This window comes from Populus alba, chromosome 1, assembly GCF_005239225.2.
Source record: "Populus alba chromosome 1, ASM523922v2, whole genome shotgun sequence".
In the NCBI taxonomy this organism is placed as follows: Eukaryota; Viridiplantae; Streptophyta; class Magnoliopsida; order Malpighiales; family Salicaceae; genus Populus; species Populus alba.
Genome location: NC_133284.1, coordinates 13220396 through 13238083, shown reverse-complemented (window position 1 = coordinate 13238083; position 17688 = coordinate 13220396). Strand labels below are relative to the sequence as shown.

General features: G+C 34.8%; 2 protein-coding genes and 1 pseudogene across 2 annotated transcripts; 1 reads left to right on the top strand and 2 right to left on the bottom strand.

Annotated features, from left to right (window-relative positions):
• Window positions 1–651: 651 nt before the first annotated feature.
• On the bottom strand, window positions 652–5550 carry LOC118039283 (MND1-interacting protein 1). The gene is made up of 2 exons (XM_035045954.2): window positions 3648–5550; window positions 652–1406 (listed from the first exon to the last, which is right to left on the bottom strand). The coding sequence occupies exons 1-2, from the start codon at window positions 5289–5291 to the stop codon at window positions 888–890; spliced, it is 2163 nt and encodes a 720-aa protein (XP_034901845.1). The 5' UTR covers window positions 5292–5550; the 3' UTR covers window positions 652–887.
• Window positions 5551–10046: 4496 nt separating this feature from the next.
• Window positions 10047–11133, bottom strand: LOC118039180 (uncharacterized; annotated as a pseudogene).
• A 2969-nt stretch (window positions 11134–14102) lies between these two features.
• Window positions 14103–16692, top strand: LOC118039282 (uncharacterized). The gene is made up of 3 exons (XM_035045953.2): window positions 14103–14725; window positions 15390–16300; window positions 16392–16692. The coding sequence occupies exons 1-3, from the start codon at window positions 14191–14193 to the stop codon at window positions 16518–16520; spliced, it is 1575 nt and encodes a 524-aa protein (XP_034901844.1). The 5' UTR covers window positions 14103–14190; the 3' UTR covers window positions 16521–16692.
• The last annotated feature ends 996 nt before the right edge of the window (window positions 16693–17688 follow it).

The window sequence follows — 17688 nt, the reverse complement described above, 5'->3', positions numbered from 1 at the left end:
GGTACTCTAATGTATATATAAATATTTAAATATGTTAAATTTTATTGTTATATCTATAAAATGGCCAATAAAAATTGTAACAAACTAAGAATATTCTGAAAATTTTATTTAATTTATATTGAATAATTTATCAACTTTAAAATTCACATGAAATGTTATCTTTTTTTTATGAAATAGTTCTTAAATTCATAAAATAAATTAATATGATGAATGAGAAGGGTGTCCCGCATGGCATGCATATTGATGCGGTGGAGTAATGGTTAGTGGTGATCAGGTTTCTTTAATTTGTCCTCTCTTTTATGATGATGAATTTATTTAAGGATTTGCCTGTTCTTTCTTGGAATGTAAGGGGAGCTGTTAATGGAGGAGGGAGACGATACTGTAAGGAGCTTGTTCGGAATTATCATCCTACTTTTTTCTTTTTCTTTTTCTTTTTGTTGGAGACGCATGTTTTTTTGTTGCTCAGGTCGAGAAATTTTGGAAGAATATAGGATCCTGTCCTGTGGCTATTTCCGAACACATAGTTTGATAAATAAATGAAAAAAATAAAATAAAATGAAAATCAGCAACGCAGCCTGGGCATGCATATGCTCGCGTAAACAAGAGAGAGAATGACTTGTATAAATTCGTCAAACATTTCGAGCAAATGGAAACAACAACGCAGAATTACTTTTTGCTCATTTCAAGGCTAAAAACACGAGCCTGACTCAAACTCGGTTCTTGTCTACATCCATCCTCAGGTGTATTTTGCTGAAGCACTAGCAGTAAGACATGTATGTGTCGGGAAAAAAAAATATTTCCCATTGACTGCAATTTTTAAGATGCATAATATCAAGCATACCAGGGGAAAAACTGTTTTTTCTTTTTATTCTTATTTCAAACTATGACTATGAACTCGCACCAAAAACACGGATTCTCTGTTCAATCGGAACCCGGCAGCACGGACAAGTAGCTTTCCCCTTCTTCCCGTAATTGTCACTGCAATTTGCACATATAACTTGGTGAGCACAAGGAAGTAAAACAATAGAGACTTCATCTTTCATACAAATCATGCATTCCCGGTCACAGTTGGCTCCTTTCTCGGATGAATTTTCCAGTTTCTCTATTTCATGAAGCAACCTCGCAATTGTTCCTCCTTGGTGCTTTGTCCTCTCAGACTTTCCTGATGGTAAAGCATTTGATTGATAATTCAGCTCAGTGGACTCTGCAGCAGATTTCAGACGTGAAAACTCTTGTTCAAGTCTTTGGAGATCATCCTTGTGGCGCTGGAAGTCTATTTCTATCTTAAGGCGCAGAGCATCAAGCTTCCTTTTATTCTCAGCCCCGGCCGCTTCCTTGGAGCATCTTTCCTCTTCCAGTAGGGCCAAAGCTTGCTCTTTCGCCTTCACTTCGTGCCTCCACTTCACCTGTAATAATAAAATTGCAATGAATAACTGCTTCCCTACTAACGTTTAAGATTAGGTAGAATGCACCCATAAATTAAATCTCGAACCAAAAAACTGATAACTTAAAACTTGCTCCAAAACTGAGAAAAAAGGAAGCAGACAGGTTGCTAACTATATTAAACAGTCAGTTCTAAGACAGCTGGTGATCCCGAAAAGGCTGCTGAATAGATTCTTGAAGGAATACAGCCTATCTAAAGCCGTAGTATGACCAAGAAAAAGAGTGTTGGAGACACAAGAATGATAAATTAATCTATAGTGTTACCACATGCAGATTGCAGCTTTCAAAATTAATCTACAGTGTTACCATATAGTCTGCTAAATAAACTAGAGAGTGCAACAAGGAATCAGTGCTCATTCACCAATCAAAATTTGATCACAAACCAAAACCAAACAAACAGAAATAAATAGTTGAGAGTTTCAATCAAAACCATGGAAACAATTATGTCAAAGCATGAGGAAATGCATGCATAATCTCAAAAACCATAGTAAATAATTATGATCAATTGACCAATTTTGGAACATCAGATGCATCATAAAGTATGAAATAAGGACAAGTAAAATAGATAAATATATGGATAATTGTGCATGATGTCACAAACAAGTAACAGCATATGAATAAATGTATAAAAATTGATTAATCATTAGGCTTCTCTAAAATCACATCACCACAGAAACAAAAGGATGATTTAGTAACCTTCAATGATTGAATTCTCACTCATTTTAATTTAGTAAACTGATAAAAGGAAAATGGACAATGCAGTCAATATCAAGCTTAAGAAGGTTGTGGAAGTTCTGTATCAAGGAAAATTTCCACTTTGGAGTGCATTTTGAGTGTCATAGCACCTAGCTGCTCGCACTGGTGTTGACTTGCATCCCCATGCAGTTTGCACCAGTATTAGGGGCCATGCACTCTCAAAAAGCTTAAGAAATACGTACGCTTATAAAGAAAGAATGCAGACAGTGCAAAGGGTATGCTAAAGATTAAGATGCTAGATTCTATTTATTTATTTATTTCATAAGATAATAATCAATTATTTTAGGAGGCAGACACTGGAAATCTTTAAAAGCTTTTGGCATCCCCTTCCTATTTTGAATAATGTTTAACTAAACTTTTTCCAAGTAATATTTTCTCATTTACAATGATGAGAGGAATGATAAAAGCTTCTTGAGAGTCTCCCAGTAGAGCCTTAATTTACATTTATCAGTAATGACTCAAAACCTGTCTCTCCAACAATCTAACAATTTCCTCGCAGAGCAAGGCCTCACCTACATCACACCAAGTACAGTGATTAAATGTGCAATCATTTTCCATTAGCCTTGCACTTAAATCAACCAAAAGGTTTGCTTTCAAGACCAAAATTTAGCCATTGGATCCAGTGTGACAACAATGAAGCAACATCTTTCTGCTGGTAGTGTATTTGCCTTCTCAATTCTACTAGATTTATGCATGCCATTAAGGACACAACAAATCATATTCAAATATCAGGACCTTATTTTAGCAATCCTAAATGAAGCCCATACCAAATTACTCACAGCTAGCCTAAAATGACATTCACCTAAAGGATTAGTAGTTCAATCAACTGAAGCAGATAAAAATAACAGATGGAACAATATTGAAAAACATGGCTGTGGACTACCAAGTTATAAAGACCCTAAATTCTCCATCTTTAAACAAGATGAGCTCTGAGATCAGATGCAGAGGACACAACATCAAAGGCAAAATTATTCTCTCAATAATGTTAAAAGTTGCACAAGACTACACAGTCTTCTGTTCTAAGAAACTCTAATCCCAATAATTTAGAGTCCCAACCAATTAATGGCAGGAATCATGTGACGGAATATAATATCTAGAGCTTTACAGTTTATGAGGTTAAACTTATGCTTTCACAAATGTGCATTTTTATCTTGCTATCTGATCACTACAGGAACAACAAACCACTTTGCTTTAACTAGTGAGCTTTATAAATTTAGAGGCCCATCTTTTGTCTTTCACTATTTTAAGGGTTTTTTTCCTTCTGTTGGGGGTTGGCGTGGGAGTTGAGTACTTGAATGATTTATCCCAAAACAATGCAGGCTAAGAGAAATCATCAATCTAAGAATTCACCTTAACTTAAATTACAACATGAAAACCAAATATGTAGCAGGAAATCTTAATGGAGTTTGTCCATGTATGTGTGTAGTGGATTTAGGTATATAACACACCTCAGCTTCTTTCTGAGCATGCTCAATATTGGCCAAACATTGTTGCAACTCCTTGATCTTCTCTTTCTCACCTGCAATCTCAGCCTGCAGCTTAGTTTTCTGTTTCTCCCAAGCCAAAAGCCTCTTCAGGCACTTTTTCTCCCTCTTCGCTACCTCTAAACATGTTGTTACTGACTCTGATGCACTTAACTTAGAAGCCTCCATCTCTGCCCTGATTTCTGCATTCTCTGTCTCTAACCGTCTCACAGCTGCATTTGCCCGGTCCACTTGACCACTAGCCTTCCTTAAAGCATTCTCCATCTCAGACAGCCTCTTCGCAGTTGAATCCTCCAGAGTCTGTTTCCCCTTCTTTAATCGCTGGGTCTCCTCTCTTTCCATCCTCAACATTTTAAGCTCTGTTAAATCACTACTAAGCTTTCTGGCAGCTTGCATTGCCTTCTGATGCGCCCACTCCTTCCGCTCCTTCACTTGTTTATCCAAATCCTTTATATGTTGAAGCAGGGTGACTATCATCTCATCCTTCTGATCTTCTCCTACAAGCTCCAAATTCTCATCAAGCTTCAAATTTTGAAGCTTGCCCAGCATTGAACTAATTCCTTCTTCATTCTTTGAATCATGAGACTCCTCACTCTTCTTGATCATCCCTTCATCTGCCTTTGCAACTGAGGCGGCATCCCCACCTGCAGTAACACTCATACAAGCATGAACTTGCACCCGAGGTTGCATCTGCATCTGTTTCGAATTAGCTCTAAAACCAGCAGCAAACATTGCAACATTCCTTTTCAATAAAGACTTCATTGAAGGCGATAGATTAAACCTTTTAGGACACTCAATATCCTTTTGCAAAGTCATTTCTGCACTATATGAGAAAAACCCATCAGGTGAAAACTCTGATCCTCCCCCACTTCCGAACCCCCATCCTCCATGAAACCTGCACAATGCTGGTGCCACCACACCAACCCCATTATCAGCCCCACTAACACTCTCTATACTACCCTGAACATTACCACTCCCATTCCCCGGAAAACTCGTGACAGGAATTTCTAGCGCACTTGCTCTACCCACATGAAGATCACTCATCAACAAACACCACATAGCATCACCTTTACTAAAATGTGGCTTAACTTGTTGCAACAAACAAACCATACCCGCAAGGGAATACTCCTCTAATTGCCTTAAATCATTAAAAACAAGCTCCGTTTCATCTACATTTCCATTACTACTGCTACCACAATTATTACTATTCAAATAAGCCAATGAATTATGCAATATATTAGTCAGCACATCCATGCCGCCATAACAATACCCGTTACGCAAGATTGCCTTCAACGCAACATCCTCATCATAACCCAATCCAACAAGCTTAGAAATAGCTTCTTTATATAAGAATTCAAGATTTTTTAAAAGAATTTCTTCCAATTGCTCCTCAGTACAGTAGCCCCATCCGTTATCATCAAAATTAGAATTGGAGTTGTTGTTGTTGTTATGGGTTGGATCGTGAAGACCAAGATGGTACGCTAAAGGTTTGAGACCCGATTCAAGTAGGGTTTTGGCATAAATACAGGGATCGAATTCAGTGTATTTGGCAGGGCGGGGCACCCTCCGATTTGCACGGACATGTTTTTCTCTAGCAGTGCAGCCCATATAGATTTATTTTATAGATAGATAGACAGAATAAAAAACTGTATGGAAAGATTGAATAGAGGGATAGATATATGTGAAAACAAGAATTAGATTAGGAATATTTGCAAACAGAGAGAGAAAGAAAGAAAGACTTACAGGAGGAGGTGGTGGTGGAGATTGGGGAGTTGTTTGGTGGTTGTCTGGGGTGAGTTTGGTGATTTTTGAGCGTGCGTGTTTGAGAGAGAGAGTGATGGCAAGGGGAGGCAGGGGAGGGCATGCAGGTAGCTAAGGGGTATTTTTTCTAAGCGAGTGCGAGATTACGAGGATGATTTTCAAACTTTTTTTTTAGAAAAAAAAATTAAAATAATATATATATATATATATATATTATTTTATAATTTTAATGCATCAAAACAATAAAAATATTAAAAATATATTAATTAAAATGTTTTTTTAAAAATAAAAAATCTAGAAAAATACGGTTTAACCGTTCTCCCAAAAGAGACCATTGTTGAGTGTGGTTGTAGCTTGTAAAACATTCGGTGGATTGTTTCAAAAAAAAAAGTTATGGGAGGTCTCAAATTAATCCTTTAACTATCAAGTAATTCTCAATTTAGTTCTTATTAGATTTGTTTCTCAATTTAGTATATTTCTTGGTTTCGATAAAAATAGACTATCCAGGTGCATTTATGAAAATTTAACTGTATACAATATCACATGCGATCTTAATCTTGTGATGAGAAAAGGTAATATAATTAAGAAAAACAAAAGGGTTTGGGCAATCCACTGTTGCATCTTCTATTCTCGCAGGGAATTGCACTGTGGATTCGCACAGTGCAATTCATTATTTTTCTTGTCTGCCTCTAGCTCTGGGTTGGCTCAATAACGTTGGATTGGTGGCTGCTTCTTGTAACGTTTGGAGTCGAGGATTTTCTGCTGACTTCTATCCCTTTTTTTAGTATGCTCCGATGAACCTGTGGCCTTTCGGGCTCTTGATCGGCTCAAATTTCCTACCAGTCGAGGTCTGCTTCTGACGATTTTGTGGGACCTATTATGTTCCTTTTAAGGTCTGCTAGCTGTTCGTTTTATGACAAGTACCCATCTTCTTCTGTGTCCTTGTCGGATTAGAGCTGGAAATGGTTGTGTTTGAGGAGATTTCGTATTCTGACTCTGAAGTTTCTGTTGGAACCAAACCAGGTGTGTAGCACAGGAATTACACAGTTTTAAAACCCTTTTACAATCATTATATAGGAGCAACTTTCTCATTTTTAACCCCATTTCCTTGCCCATGTTTCTTGGATGTTGTGTTGCATACATCCGGCCTCTTCTACTGTCTGTTTTGTCAGAAAGCTACGGAGGATTGATACACTTTACAACGGTGTTGTTTTAAGATGCAATTCACTGAGAGTATGTTTGTTTTTTCTGTAATTGTTGTGATTACGGTTGAAAAAAAATATTTTTAAAAAAAATCACTTTTTTTTTGGTTTGTTTAAAATATTTGAGTATTTGGTTAAAAATGTAGTTTGACTTTATTGTGGTTAAAAACATGTTTGGTTAAAATTGTGGTTGTGGTTACGGTTGTGGTTGCTTTTGTACCAAAAATGACTAATTAAATTAAATTAAATTAAATTAAAATAAAATAAAATAAAAGGGGCATTAATAAAATAATTCATTGTGTTAAGAGGAAATAAAACATTTTTTCCACATAAATACTGACAATAATAAAAGCGTGCTTTGTTATTACAATTAAACATTATTGTCCCATCAAACTATTTGCAATGCCATCACGAATATAATCCATATGCGACGCCCTCTGGTGTCCACTTGTCTGTGATTGTGGAGCGACATCGGGAAAAATATCTTCAGGAACGAAATCAGGATGGCTATCAAACTTGTTGAATGCAACATCTTGGCCCGACTTCCATCGAATATAGTTGTGTAGCGCCATTGATGCGACAACAATTTTAACCTGTGATTTGTATGGAAACTCAGGCATGGTTTGCAAGATTCGCCATCTTTTCTTCCAAACTCCAAATGTACGTTCGATTACACATCGTAATGATGAATGGACTCGGTTAAATAGTTCCTCCCGACTCTGTGGTTGTCCTCATCGATGAAATTCTGGAAGATGATATCTTTCCCCTCTATATGGACCCAAGTAACCGTACTCATTCGGATATCCTGAATCAACGAGATAATACTTCCCTGCATAAATGTTAGAATTGATTAACGCTTGCAAAATACTTCATATTAAAACAAATTAGACCAGCTGAACAACAAGCACAACTTTTTTTTTATATACCTTCTGGTGGTCGTGGAAATTGTATGTTTGTATTTCCAATCGCTTCATAAAAAATTCTTGTATCGTGAGCACTACCTTCCCACCCAGCCCAAACAAATGTAAATTGCATGTCAAAGCTACATGCTGCCATTATATTTTGCGTTGGTATACCTTTCCTACCAATAAAAGGTATTTGATTTTCTTGTGAAACACATGCACGTACATGTGTTCCATCAATCGCTCCAATACAATTCTACATATAAAAAAATATTTTTGCCAAATCAATTTAATTGCATGTAAATATTTGATTGTAACCTTTTGAAATATTTAACAACTTGTACTAAGTATTGCTTACCTTGAAATAGGGCATGTATCTGGGATTCATTTCAATTTCCAATGGTGTTGTCGTGAATTCTGGATCTACTAGTCTGATTAAATCAGCTGCTAGCAAGCACACAGAACGAAAAACCTCGTTGAAATTTCTAGAAACAGTTTCACCTGAATGCTGAAAACGCTCCTGCACTTCCCTATTCGACACATCGAGAGCTAAAGTGTAGAGAAACATGCCTACTTTCTCAATAACACTCATCCGTCTAGACGGTTTCAACCCGTCCATCGTTTCCAACTCAAAAGCCAAACTCTTCAATGTCTTAGCATCCATACGAAACATGTTCACACAACGAATCCAATGGCCATTTAAAATTTCAATCAACCAGCGCATGCTAGTGTTGTATGAATCCATATATGGCTCTTTATAAATATATGCATTGTAATACATCGCCAGTGCTCCAGCCATGCATATGACTAATTTTTTGCGATCACACTCTCTATGCCAAAATAAATCTCCAACGGCATCATCATCCTGTTGATTTAGGTCGTCGTGCTAAGCCTTACTATTATAGTTTACATAACGATCACCAAAACTACATCCAAAACCACTTACAGAAGCAAACCCATCAGACACATATCGACCAACATTATTCATAACATTTTCATAATGCTCATCAAAAAGCGCATCAAACCAATTCGCGTCCATATCTTTGCACGTAAATTTAATATCAATTTCCAACCTGCATAGTATTGGTACAAAAAACATGTTCATTGAACGATTTGTTTTTAAAATATGTGTCGCTCATGCCGGTCTTAACACATGCAATATTTTTCAACATAACAATAATTGTAATTTTCAACCTGCAACGTTACGGTAACATGAAAGTTTTGTCTGTGTAATTTGTTTGCAATATTTAAAACAGTACTGGTGACATTAACTTATCCCCTAACATATATATTTTAGGAATCCAGGATAAGGGAACGTATTTACAGCGTCATTAACTTAAGAAAAAAAAAAAATAATTTCAAACGAACCCTACAAAATGAAAAAATTTTACTTAGAAGTTTTGCATTAAATATTATACAACAAAAACATACATGTAACAACACAAAACAATGTTCATACGTTGGCATGCTTTAAATTAATTGGTGTTATCCACTTAAGGTTTCTTAAGAAAACTAAGTACTGAGAAGGGATAGATATATAAATACCAAAAAAAAGCATACATTCACTTCTTAAATACACATTAACAGCAGCCCTAACAGCATTTAAATTCGGTAACAAAACAATAATAGAAAGCTTTATGACCTAAAAAGCATCCCTAAAATCAACTAACCTTGTAATGGCAATGAACTTCAAGTTGCAGTATACAAACAGAAAAAAACCCTGAAATTATAGCCCTCACTTCCGTGGGAAGGGTTACAAATTTTATGCCCAGCCAATCACACCTCTTTGCAAACATACTGCTTCTTAAATACAAACACACACGCAGCACAAACAAGATGTATTTAATGCCATACACATCAGCAACCCATAAATTGTACAATTACCAACCATTCAACTCAGGAACTCCCATTCAACCCACTATCAAACATGTAAGTAACTTCACAATAATTCACAGCAGTAGCTGCCATTCCAGTCAACATAAATTCACCTAATCAACAACCATTCAAGTCAACATAATCTCAGCCAATCATCCATTCAACTCATAATAAACATGTAATTCGTTTGGTTAAAATCTGAAATACAAGGCTGAAAAAGCAACCTGAAGACAATAATTGTTCAAATCATCTCAAACATAACTAATTGGGTAACAAATACAAATACAAAGGCAGAATCCATAAATATGAAACGTTACAAGGTAATAAACCTGAAAAAAACAGCAAATTCATAACCGTTTGCATCAACCATTATGCAATTCTACAGTCGCAAGAAGACCTCATCATCCTCACCCTTTTGTGGACTGTTAACTGTGAAAAAAACAGGTAAAATACAATATGTTAACAGCTCATTGGAATACAAAACATTAAAAAAACATGAAATATGGAAAGTATGCAATAATTACCAAAACGTATTAAACACAACAACATTTAATTGCTGTAACATATAACAAACAATAAAATACATAAATGTAAGTTTTCCATATATCAAATGAAAACTTACTTTAAGGTCGGAAGTTAGCCCTTCGCTCAAACATTAATTTCAGCCACTGAAATTTTCGGTCCATATCACCAATTGCTGGCCACATTTCCCTCCTACTTCTAACCATAAAAAACTCTGTTGCAAAGCAATACAGCTCACTGTCGAACACCACTTCCTCAATGGAGTGAAACTCCTTCATCACCTCTTCTATGCTACATCCTTTTTTATCCAAAACACTTGATGTGCACTCACTCTTGGTAGATACACTATCCACTAACTTATCTAATCATGAAAACAATTGCGATCCCCTTCCGGCACCCCTTTTCTTTTTCTCATTTTGTTGGGAGCTTTGTTGCACACCTTTTCTCTTCCTACTACTACCAGTTGGATTGGGATTGCTTGTGTTATTGGCGAAATGGACACTAGCCACCATGTTATTGACATCGGCAACGAAATTTGGAAGACTATCCTCCTTAGAATTGCCACTACCTTCCTCAAGATTAGGGTCTTCATTAACTGCATTATTTTGCCTTTGACCGCCACCATCTTCATCCGAATTCAGACCCTGTGATGGAGCCCAAGCATACTGACCGGTCACAACAGTGTTTGTAAACATGATATCATATTTACAACACAGTGCTGGATCGATGCCAGCATGCCTAAACTTTCTTGCCCCGCGTATCTCTTACAACAAGGGACAAAGAACAACAAAATACATAAAAAAATGATGTAAAAACATGAAAGCAAGCTGCTTATAACAGCTGTAAACATACTGAAAAAAGACATACCTGGTTTTTAGCTTTCCACCATTCATCAGGAGCTGCAATTGTTCCAAGTTCAGCACTCCATCCAACTCCTGTTTTGGAAAGCAACCTTTTCCAGATTCTCCAATCTTTTTTAATTCCGTCCCACTTATTCTTTAATTGTGCTTTCGTTAATGCATGGCCAGTTTGATCCTTAAAGGAATTGATAACATATTTCCACCCAGCTTTGTCGAAATGTGTGTTGGGTCGCATACCTTGCTCAATTGCTTTAATACATATGTCACAAAAAGCATGCAACATCTCTCTACTCCAACAAGCCTTATCTTGTGATTGAGAATTGTCCATGTTGTTGGTTAAAATGTGTTGTCTAATTAACAAATAACAGGTTACTTTCCTAGAGGCGATGTAAAGGACATGGAATGCACAATCTATACTAATTAAATCGCAAGCTGAAATAGAAACTGCAAATTGATTACATAGACTTACATAATCAGCTTAACACTTTCATTGATAGGTTTATTTCCATTAAAGTGTGTATAAGCCAATGTATTCATTGCCTAAGCGTAAGAAGGCATGCTAAAGAGACAACGTCCAACCTTCAGTGTATATAGCAATATTCAAGTACTGATTTATTTCCATTAAAACATGTTGAAATGGAATCCTCCTACAGTTTTGAAATTTTTTTCTAATGTTAAACACATCAGCTAGTTAAACTCAACCGTAGGCACTCAGAAAAATGCACATGCTTGAACTCAACCTCATACCATCAACATAACCCCACATGAGCAACAACACAAAACATTTTAAAAATATTTGAAGAACCTGAAAAAACACTATATGGTAGGGGGTGTTATAATTTCGAATATGAACATATGTTATACCATGAAAGACAGAAAAGACTAATCACATTTTAAGAGAGATAGCTGAACAAATCACTCGCAGGTACCACTCTCTTTTACATTAAAAAAACAGAGTATAATTATAACACATAAGAAGTTGTCGAAATAAAAAGGAACAGGAACACAAACACAGTAATAGAGCATCACAAACCGGAAGAAAAGCAAATCATGCAGCAACAACGCATAAAATGTAATATACAATTGGCATAACAAAGTAACAGAATTAAATTCAACCGAAACATACATAATCAAACACAACAATAACTGAAATTTTTATTCTCAAACATCACACAACAACTGAAAATTAAAAACTACATTAATTTGTGCAGCAGACACAGAGCAACTGACCTTGATTTTTCCTTTGCAACTGAGACAGAGATTGGTAAGATGCTTGGCCTTCAGCTTTCCAGGAGGATGATTTCAATGTTGTATTTGGTTCTGGCAAAGAAAACACACAGCAAACGAAATTTGTGGTTAGAGAAAACAGTGTGTTTAGCAGATAAGCCATGATGTAAATAATTTTTTAGGTGAAGTGCGAAGAACATACCTGGGTCACAGTGTGTCTTCTTCAACCGAGAAAGGAGTTCGTCATGGCAGCAGATCGGTGATAGATGGGTGTGATCTACACTCTGATATACACACTGGTGATGGTATGTGTGAGAGAATGGAAAGAGTGTACTGTGGGTGTGTTTCCCACACTGTGAAATCAAGAGGAGAAGGACTGATTTTTGGCTTCGGGCTGCTTTGGAGGAGGAGAGCTCAGTGAGGGAGGAGAGATGACCGTTCGAAATTTGGACGTTAGGGCTAATTAATTTTTTTGGTAAAGTTATTAATGCGTTTTCTCTGAACAGCAGCCATGGAAAAAGCAACTGCTAGTTGCTTTTGATAAACCTGCGTTTGGAAAGCAATTACAGTGAACCCCATGTCATTTGAAAACGCCGGTTGTTGTTAATCAAATAGCTTGACAAAATGAAATGCTTGAAACGTGGATGTAATCACGTAACCAAATGGGTTCTGAAGCATTTTGGGCTGTTTAATGATCCACTGGTCTTCCGAGGCATGTGCTTGGGCATGATTTTGAAATAAAAAATTGCAGAAACCTGCCATGTTTAAGACTTTTTAGTCTCTTTTTGATACCTCAAACAATAGATTCCGTAGTTTTCATCATTTTGCTGAGCAATTATTTCATGTTCCATCGTTGTTAGCTTATAGGTCTGATTATATCATGGATTTGTTGAGAAACTTTGCATGTTTTTTTCTTTATTGCCTGTTTTTTTTTTTTTTTTTTTTTTTTTTTTTTGCATCTTCACTACTGGCATGGATTTTCCTGCTAGGTCTTCATTTGTGTGTGTGTGTCTATATCACCCTCATTTTAATTCTTACACAAACTGTAGACATAGCATAGTAAAATTTAGATCCGGTTATAGATTCCTTTTGATAAAATTTTTTTATTTTAAATTAATTTTTTTTTATATGCATAGATTGTTTTGATGAGTTGAAATAAAAAATAAATTGAAAAAAAAACAAAAAATACTTTTATAATATATTTTCAAATAAAAAACACTTTAGTATTATAATATCAAATTAGATTTGATATTACCCTCATTTTAATTCTTACACAAACTGTAGACATAGCATAGTAAAATTTAGATCCCGTTATAAATTCCTTTCGATAATTTTTTTTATTTTAAATTTTTTTTTTTTAATATACTTAGATTGTTTTGATGAGTTAAAATAAAAAAATAAATTAAAATATATATATATATATATATATATATATTTATGATGTATTTTTAAATAAAAAACACTTTGCTATTATAATATCAAATTAGATTTTAGACTATATTTGTTTTTTATTTTAAAAAAATTTAAATTTTTTATTTTTTTATATTTTAAAATTATTTTAATATACTAATATTAAAAATAATTTTTTAAAAAATAAAAAATAATCGTACAAAGTGATTTTATTAACTTTGAAGAGTCGGGAAGCACGTCTACAAGTCTAGAATAATCTAGAATAAGAAGTCAGGAGGTAGAACTTCCTTAAAAAGTTGGTTTTTCGCTACATGTCATGTCATCGATCAAACAAGACGTCACGCCAAAATCTTGATGCAGACTTTTTGTTCACCGCCATCAACTTCCTTCCAAAATATAAATCTTATCCATTTTTAATTTTAATAATTAATCACAAATTCAATCTTTTCGCCTCACTCAAGGTGTGAAATGTTAAACAAAATTATACTATAATCAAAACTATTTTTAATTAATAAAAATTAAAAACAAAACATCCGTTTTTCTTGTTATCTAAGTACATATTACTAGTAGTTGCTTTCCATCTACATTAATATATTTAATTTAATTATTCTTCAAATTAGATAAATGATATTTATATAAACGTAGTCGTAGACTCGTAGTCACAAAATCTAACACAAATTATTAATCAGAAGTAAACGAAGTCCACTTATACAGCCCCTTAGCAAACTCCCTCAAGATCACCATAGCCATGGCCGTGAAAACCAGCGAAAAACAAGACCCATCACCTGCTTTTTTAGAAACAGTGGATGAAATCATGAGACTCTATAAATCACTGCCGTCACGACCCTCCATTGAAGAAGTTGAAGCAGCCATTTCTGTGATCAAGACTGTCAACAATGAAGAGCAGGCAAGGCTTGATGATATTGCAGAGCTAGAATGTCCTCAAGATGTCCCACAGGAGCTCTTCTCCGTGCTACAACAAGCGAGAAAGACCGTGGAGTTGTTTCAAAGCCATGAACAGAGAAAAGAGGCTCTTTACTTGGTTGAAGCTGACAAGATGTTCGAGAACTTCGATGGGTTGATACAAAGAGTGTCTTTGTTGGTTTCTGGAGATAACCAGAAGGAGAAACTGATTTCTATCAGTGAGTCAGTTGAAAAAACTGAGAAAGAAAGTGTGGTTAGTGATGAAAGTTTGATCAAGAAAAGAGAGGATGGAGAATCGGATAAAGATGGCTTCAAGGATTTGGTGAAGAGCTCTTCCACAAAGGCTGCTTTCTTTTCGGGTAATCTTTAATGTTTCTTTGCTGCTTGGTTTTTTCGGAGTTTGTATATGCATACACATGAAGATTGTAGAATCTGGGTATTCAAAGACAAACTCTATTGGTTACTTAAATTCTTGACATACTTACATGTTCAAAGTATTAAAAATGGGAAAACAAAATTAAACTTGTCTTCATTTCAGTTGCATATATGGAAATTCAAGATTTTTTCAGATATGAAGTCTTGCTTCCAATTTGATGTGATTATTCAAAAGAATAGTGAGCTGGAATAGGCAAAGAAGAAGGTGTGTGTATTCTACGATTTAAGAGTCATTAATCACTTGTAATTTATTAATTTTTTGGTCTAATTTTAACATGATATTTTGAATCTTTAAATTTGTGATGTTGAAATATTCGTGTTAAATTCTGCTTGAATAGTTCTCTTTATAGTTGATGCCCTGGATATCCAGCCGAAAGAGGTGCACTCACCCTGCTTGATTGTAATTGCAGGTTTAGTGTGAGGTTAAAACTAGTAAGAGCAGAACAGAAAACAAATTTTAGTTGAAAATGATATTCTTATTTTGTTTCGTTTTGTTCACAAATGTTATGGTATTCTTGGTTTTTTTTCTACAATTCTTTAATCTTTATATTCAAAAGTTTTTTATTCCTTAATTCTACGTGTGTGAAGTGAACTCTGAGAAGCTGAGTCTGATGAAGGTGGCAGCAGTCATAGAAAAATCTGCAAATAATGGAGCTGTAGTTCTTGATCTTAGAGGCAAGTTGATGGATCAAATTGAGTGGCTTCCTCTGTCACTTGGGAAATTATTGTTCATTACTGAATTGGACTTGTCTGAAAACCGAATCATGGCACTTCCGTCCACCATTAGCGGCCTCAAAGCCTTGACAAAGTTGGACGTGCACTCCAACCAAGTAATAAACCTTCCCGGGTCATTTGGAGAGCTAATCAATCTGACCGATCTTGATCTCCGGGCAAACAGGTTAAGATCACTGCCAGCTTCTTTTGTGAAGTTGACAAAACTTGAAAATCTTGATTTGAGTTCAAATCAGTTCACTCAATTGCCAGAGACTGTTGGGAGTTTGACCAGCTTGAAGATACTAAACGTGGATACAAATGAACTTGAGGAGGTTCCTTACACAATCGGAAGTTGCACGTCACTAGTGGAACTGAGATTAGATTTCAATGAGCTCAGAGCACTTCCGGAGGCAATCGGAAAGCTTGATTGTTTGGAGATTCTTGCTTTGCACTATAACAGAATTAGAGGGTTACCTACAACGATGGGCCATCTTTCCAACTTGAGGGAACTTGATGTAAGCTTCAATGAACTGGAATCCATACCTGAAAACCTGTGCTTTGCAGAAAATCTCAAGAAATTGAATGTTGCCAATAACTTTGCGGATCTAAGATCCTTACCGCGAAACATTGGAAACCTCGAATTGCTTGAGGAGCTGGATATAAGTGACGATCAGATAAGAGTCTTGCCAGATTCTTTTAGGCTCTTGTCAAAATTGAGAGTTTTTCGTGCTTATGAAACTCCATTGGAAATCCCACCAAGACAAGTAGCTGTTTTGGGCGCTCAGGTAATGTTTGATGAACAGCTTTGGCTTACCAATCACTAAACTTTTACCTGTTTCTTAAATGAGACTTACTTATTCAACTTTCCCTCATCAGGCTGTTGTTCAGTTCATGGCCGACCTTGTTAACAAGAGAGACGCAAACACTCAATTGTCAAAGAAGAAGAAGAAGAAGGGGATTGGGCACAGGGTCAGTTCAGTCCTTTGGCCTTGCAGGAGCAGCTAAGCCATGTAGCTGACAAAACAGTTGGAGTTGTATGTTTAGCCTTGATGTGCACAAATTCTCTCATTTTTATTACTAGATAAGATACTTGAGATCATAATCTCCTTAATCGCCAAACTTTTCAATCCATATAATATTCGATGTAGATGGGGGACAATTACACCCTAATTTTCCAGATCTTTTCTTTTTTGAACGAGCAGCACATGCCAAATAATTAATGGTAAATTAGATTGAAATTTAATGAAGGGATCATATTACGAATATTTTTTTTAAGTAGAAGCGTCGACCAAATATACAAATACTATTGTGTAGTTTGAAAAGGGCAACTGAAATTCTATAAATGTAACTGATAAGACATTGTTTGCATTGTGTTTCATGAAAATTAAATTTTTTTTTGTTAAAATTTAATTATTTATATATTTTTAATTGTTTTAATGCGCTGATTTTAAAAATAATCATTTAAAAAATAAAAAAATATATCATTTTAATATATTTTAATAAAAAATTATTTTAAAAAAATAATCATAATCACACATTCACTAAAAAAAACAATTAAAATGAATAATGCAACTAAAAAAAACAATTAAAATGAATAATGCAATTACTGTTTGTTTGTATGCATGCGATGGATATCCTCATATTAAAATTTCTTTTACCTCTTGTAAAATTCAGATTGAATAACGATTGTATTTTTTTCAATAAGACCTTTCGTAGGACTAGCATTAAATACAGCATAGCATTAGAAGTAAAAACAATGTTACTATTCCTTATTCTAAAAGAATATATATATATATTTCTCAATAGATTTCAAACCAAAAAAAAAAAAGAACATTCAATAGAAAAATATTTTCTTTTTATATTGAACATCTGAAATTACAAATAAAAAATTAATGAATATGCAATGACAAAGAAATGTTGTTCTAACATTTTTATACATGTAATAAGGAATATTAAGTATGTATGATATTGTGATGTGTAATGTATTTAAAAAAAAATTAAAAATATATTAAAATATTTTTTATTTTTAATAACAACATATTAAAAATATTTTTAAAAAAATTCATTTAATATTTTTCCAATCAAATATTTTAAAAAAATAGAACCAAAACGAACACTATTTCTCTCCTGGGCTTCTTTTTTTTTTTAATATATATATGGGAAGCAGAAAAAC

What these genes read in the sequence shown, in the direction of transcription:
- LOC118039283 (XM_035045954.2), bottom strand. Translation starts at nt 5,291, where the DNA reads ATGGGCTGCACTGCTAGAGAAAAACATGTCCGTGCAAATCGGAGGGTG. An exon ending in ATGCTCAGAAAGAAGCTGAG is followed by an intron (nt 1,407 to 3,647) that starts GTGTGTTATATA and finishes TTATTATTACAG; the next exon opens with GTGAAGTGGAGGCACGAAGT.
- LOC118039282 (XM_035045953.2), top strand. Translation starts at nt 14,191, where the DNA reads ATGGCCGTGAAAACCAGCGAAAAACAAGACCCATCACCTGCTTTTTTA. An exon ending in AAAGGCTGCTTTCTTTTCGG is followed by an intron (nt 14,726 to 15,389) that starts GTAATCTTTAAT and finishes ACGTGTGTGAAG; the next exon opens with TGAACTCTGAGAAGCTGAGT. An exon ending in TAGCTGTTTTGGGCGCTCAG is followed by an intron (nt 16,301 to 16,391) that starts GTAATGTTTGAT and finishes TTCCCTCATCAG; the next exon opens with GCTGTTGTTCAGTTCATGGC.